Raw genomic sequence first — 4,643 nt, 5'->3', positions numbered from 1 at the left:
CCTGCTGAAGTCTTGCATAAAATAATTCAGAATAATTCCAGTGGAGAAGGGGAAGGTGAAGCTTGAATGCCTGAGTAAGAACAGGTGCAGGATCAGTGCAGAAGAGTCCAGAGCCAGAGAAATGCAGATTTCTTCCTGTGGATTCTGATGCATGTGGGATTAAACAGGTCTGTAAGCACTGGGCTTTTGCCTGTCCCCTCAGTGCTGTGAGCCTTGTGGATTTTTTCACTGAAGGCTTCACTTTTGCAGTAAGAGATTATTTTTTGGTCTTTGGGCCACCAGAGAAAGGTTCCTCCTTGCCAGCAGCAAGAGAGCAAATGGATTTTCCAGTCCCTGATGATGAATTGAAATTCAAGTTAGTTTTAAGATACCCATAACCCCCCTTCCTCCCCCTTCGGCGTCTTGCTCTCCCTAGGAAGAATTAGCAAGAGTTTGGGAAATGAATATTAATTTACTGTGATGGGTGCTTTTCCCTGCTCCAGTTGAGGATTCCGGCTCGGCTTCAGCTCGGGAGTGAATTGGAGATGGTAGCATGCGTCCTTGCTGCTCCTGAGGAGCTACTTATTTTTAATTGACTAAGAGAAGAGAAGCAATTAGAATATAGATGAAAATGCTGCCACATAATGAATTTTTTAACCACCACTTGGATCTGTCAAGTAGATTTTTGCGGCACAGTCGTGGAAATATATAGCGTAGCCAGATGGAAATAAATCACTGAGAACACTTGGAGAGGATTTGACATTTAACTATTGAAAAAAAAGAAGGGAGGAACTTCTCTGATTTATAGGAATCTTGATAAACCCTGAAGGCAGGATCCTGTTTGTTTGTGTTCACTGGTACCTGCTGCTCCCTGCTGGGGAGGCGAGTGCCTCTCCTGAAACAGGGATATAAGGGGATGTAACGCTCTCCTGGCTCAAGGATGTGCAGGTGGATAAACAACACCTCACGTCTTGGCAACTGAGAACAAGTCTGAGCGAAGAAATCAAAAAAAGGGAAAGAAAAAACCCCAAACCCCATAGCAAGGTCAGTGCTGCCAGGACTATTTACCTGCCTTGGTTTTACTTCCCAAGCAGGAGGTCCCTGGGGAGAGTAGAGGCTGGGGGTGCCCCAGAGAACTGAGATGCAGAGTTCAGGAGGTACCTGGGGAACAAACAGCGCTCAAAGGGTTGACCTTTCACTGCAGAGTTAAACATTTACTTGAGAACTGGAGTATTCCTGGCAGTGTCTGTGACAGAGTGTTTCTGATTTATGACTTGGCTCTTTTTTGCAGTCTGGCCTTACTAAGGCTGTGAAGGAGAGTAAAATCTCACTGCAGCAGGCAGAGTACGAGTTCCTGTCCTTCGTGCGGCAGCAGACACCCCCGGGGCTCTGTCCTCTCGCAGGTGAAGCATCTTCTTTCTTAACTACAACATCATCATCCATCCTGCACTCCCAGTGGGATGCAAACACACACTGGCACCTGTGGCAGGGATGTGTTCCTGTTCTATGCTGTGTCTTTTCCTCCCTGGGTATCCAACCAAAGGCCAAATAAGGATCTTCCAGGTGTCCTCTTACCCAGAATTGCTTTCAGAATGTTCATATATGATCTTGGGACAGGTGCTGAGTGAAATTAATACCAATGGCCATTTTCACTTGGGAAGAAACCCAATGTTGGCATAATTCTTTGATACTTATCTGTGTGACACAAACTGTGGGAGTAGTAACTGAGGAATTACTAGAGGTGTTAGTATTAAACCCTGTGTGATCTGATCCTGCAATGAAAATCTGACAAACCTTTACAATCATGTTTGCTAGAAAATGGGATAAATGAGCTGCTTGTGAATGGCTTTTCGTCCCCTGTGATCTCTCCCAGCTCGCTGCTCGTTTCTATGTCGCTCTGTAGCGTCTTTGAAGAAACATCTTGTTTTGTGTCTTTGTAGGTAACTCTGTTCATGCAGATAAGAAATTCCTTGACAAATACATGCCGCAGTTCATGAGGCACCTTCATTACAGGATCATTGATGTGAGCACTGTCAAGGAACTTTGCAGGTAAATGTTCCCCCAATTAAGTGGTTTGAAAGATACCCCCGGGATGCCCATTCGTGATGCTGGGGCTCTGCAGATCACAGCAGGGAGACAGATTCCCAGGGCTGTGGCACCTCTGGGTGTCAGTGAAACCAAAATTCCTTCACCAAGTGTAACAAACCTGCAGCAGTCACCAGACATGGTTTTGAATCCCAGTTTTCTTTTTGAGTGGCAATTTTTCTGCTCACAGGCGCTGGTATCCAGAGGAGTATGAGTTTGCACCAAAGAAGGCGGCTTCTCACAGGTGAGCTTTGTGCTTCTGTCTCTGACTGAGCAGGGCTTGTCCTGCAGGGAACTCTGCTCTTCCTGAGCAGGATATGGGGCTCCCTGTGAATTCCAGCATCCTGTGTCTGATGCAGGTGGAGGCTGTGTGCTTCTGCACCCTGTCAGATGTTTGTATTCTCCTGTCCAAAGCCTAGATAGTGGAGGGAAATGGAGTATTAAAATACAGAGAACCAGAAGTTTCCTCAGTCCTTCTGATTCACTCAGCTCTTTGAGGTGCATGTTTGTTGGCCATGCAAACAATCACTTAATGGGGGTTATCTGCCCTTTTTTTGGGTAGAGTTGGTTACAGAAACACAAAAACTGGAGGACTGTGAATGGGGGGTGAGTCCTGCTCCTGCCTATTTCCTGAGCTTGGAATGTGCCAGAGAGGGAGTGGGAAGGAGCCAGGGAACCTCTGTGGCTCCGCTCTGATGTGACCGTGCTGGGCCAGGAGGGAGGCTCTGGTACAAACAGAGAAGGAGGAGGGCTGGCTGTGGCAGAGGTTCTGGCAAAGTCATGGTTGGTGTGCTTCTGCATGGGGCTGAGCCCTGAGTAGGCCCTGGCTGGAGCAGAGGGCAGGTCTCTGGAGCGCTCGTCTCTTCCCTTGGATCGAATTGTTTTTAACAGCCAACGCTGTAGACCCCGCTGGCTTCCAGCAGCTGTGTCCCACGGTGACATAAACTAATAAGCTGTTGGCACCGCTGGACTTTTATTGCTTCCCTGAGACAATGAGGGTTATTTTCATTTCTGACAGATGCACCTTCCATGTGCATCAGTTTGGTTTCCTGCAGCCTGGAAGTTTTCAGCGGCATTAGGATCCGGGCGTAGCTGGAGCTGGACCCAGACGCTTTGAAACCCTCCTTAATTCTCTTTCAGAGCACTTGATGACATCAGGGAAAGCATCAAAGAACTCCAGTTCTACAGAGACCACATCTTCAAGAGGAAAACGGATGAGAAGAAAAGGAAACTGATTGAGAACGGGGAAAGCGATAAAGCTGCCAGCTGATTTCTCCTCCCACCATGCCAGCCCGTAGCACACACTAGATGCGTCTCCTGGTTCTTTTATGTTTGCCAGTCTCTTGGGAAGCTGCACCCTGGGTTACCTTGTTTCTTACCAGCTGTTCAATGCAGACAGGAGCCTGAGTTGCTGCTGCTTTTCACTTTGAGTGGGGAATCAGCACACTGGGCCTCAGCAGCGCCCAGGTTCGGATGGTGTAGGTAAAACGTGCTGTTTGATACTCCTTACACCTGGTTTTAGGTGCAGTCTTTCATGACACAATAAAACAGTTCAGTTGAAAGATGGTGGTTTTGGACAGCCTTTCTTTGGTGCTCACCACACTGCCAGGTGAACTGCTGTTCCTGGTCTCCCCTGGGCAGTCCTGGAGCGGGAGCTGCTAGCCCATAAACCAGAGGGTGTATTGGAGCACGGGGTGTGCAGCTCCCAGGCATGTTTTTATTATGGGCATTAATAATAATGGCCATCCAGGGCTTCTCAGTCCTGCTGATTGTTGGAACACCTGCTCTGCCAACCCTGGGAATGATTGTTACTGCAGAGAGGCCATTAAAATGGTTAATGGGGCAAATAAATGAGTCTCTGAAATGTCTCTCTCCTCTGTCACCAACTCCCAGGTAAGTCGGCAATTCCAACGAGGTTTGTTTTCTGTATGGGCAGGCTTGGAGCAAGGCAGAGCTGAGGGACATCCCTGCACAGGGTTATCCACCACTGCCAGCAGCTGCAGAGATGCCTGGATGCATCCCTATAGAGCTGCTGGCCCCACCCGCTGGGGCCCTGGGATGGCACCGTGTTGGAGCCAAGGACTCTTGGTTCACCCTTGTCCCAGCAGCTCCCCAGACCCACGTCACAGCTGCATGCCAGCAGAATCCACTCTGGCTTTCATTTCCATGTTGTTGGTTTTCTCCCCTTCCTTTGACTTCTTCTTTCTGACCTACTTCTCCTGCTTTTCATATTTTATTCCTTGTTAAGATGCTTTTGTTTTTCTCAAAATGTTTTCTAAGGAACGTATGCCACCTGTGTTTATACATTTTTAAATATTGTTTATTCTTGCTTCTGAAGTAACAGTGCCGTATGGAGGATTTTTATCTCGTTTCCTTGTGTTATGCAATAGCATTCCTGGTTTTCTGTGCTGGCATTATTTGAGGTTCCAGTTTAGTACAAATTTGTCATGCACGTGGCAGAGCACAGATAAACCCTACCAAAGTGGGGTATTATTTTGGTCTGGAAACAAAGCTGCCTTCTGCAGCAGGGGCTGGGTAGAGGGAATGGGCAAGGACCCCCTGGCTTCACACCATTCCCT

The 4,643-nt window shown here is 47.9% G+C and overlaps 1 protein-coding gene across 1 annotated transcript in view; it reads left to right on the top strand.

Annotated features, from left to right (window-relative positions):
• Positions 1-3,628, top strand: part of REXO2 (RNA exonuclease 2) — a 19,054-nt gene extending 15,426 nt beyond the window's left edge. Inside the window, exons 4-7 of the mRNA XM_008636946.2 lie at positions 1,271-1,382; positions 1,920-2,028; positions 2,255-2,308; positions 3,205-3,628. Of these exons, the coding sequence (XP_008635168.1) occupies positions 1,271-1,382; positions 1,920-2,028; positions 2,255-2,308; positions 3,205-3,334 (405 nt within the window). The 3' untranslated portion in view covers positions 3,335-3,628. The remainder of the gene's footprint in view (positions 1-1,270; positions 1,383-1,919; positions 2,029-2,254; positions 2,309-3,204) is intronic.
• Positions 3,629-4,643: the final 1,015 nt, after the last annotated feature.

This window comes from Corvus brachyrhynchos, unplaced genomic scaffold (genome assembly GCF_000691975.1).
Source record: "Corvus brachyrhynchos isolate BGI_N302 unplaced genomic scaffold, ASM69197v1 scaffold46, whole genome shotgun sequence".
Lineage (NCBI taxonomy): Eukaryota > Metazoa > Chordata > Aves > Passeriformes > Corvidae > Corvus > Corvus brachyrhynchos.
The sequence above is the reverse complement of the archived record's forward strand: the minus strand, read 5'-3'. Positions and strand labels throughout refer to the sequence as shown.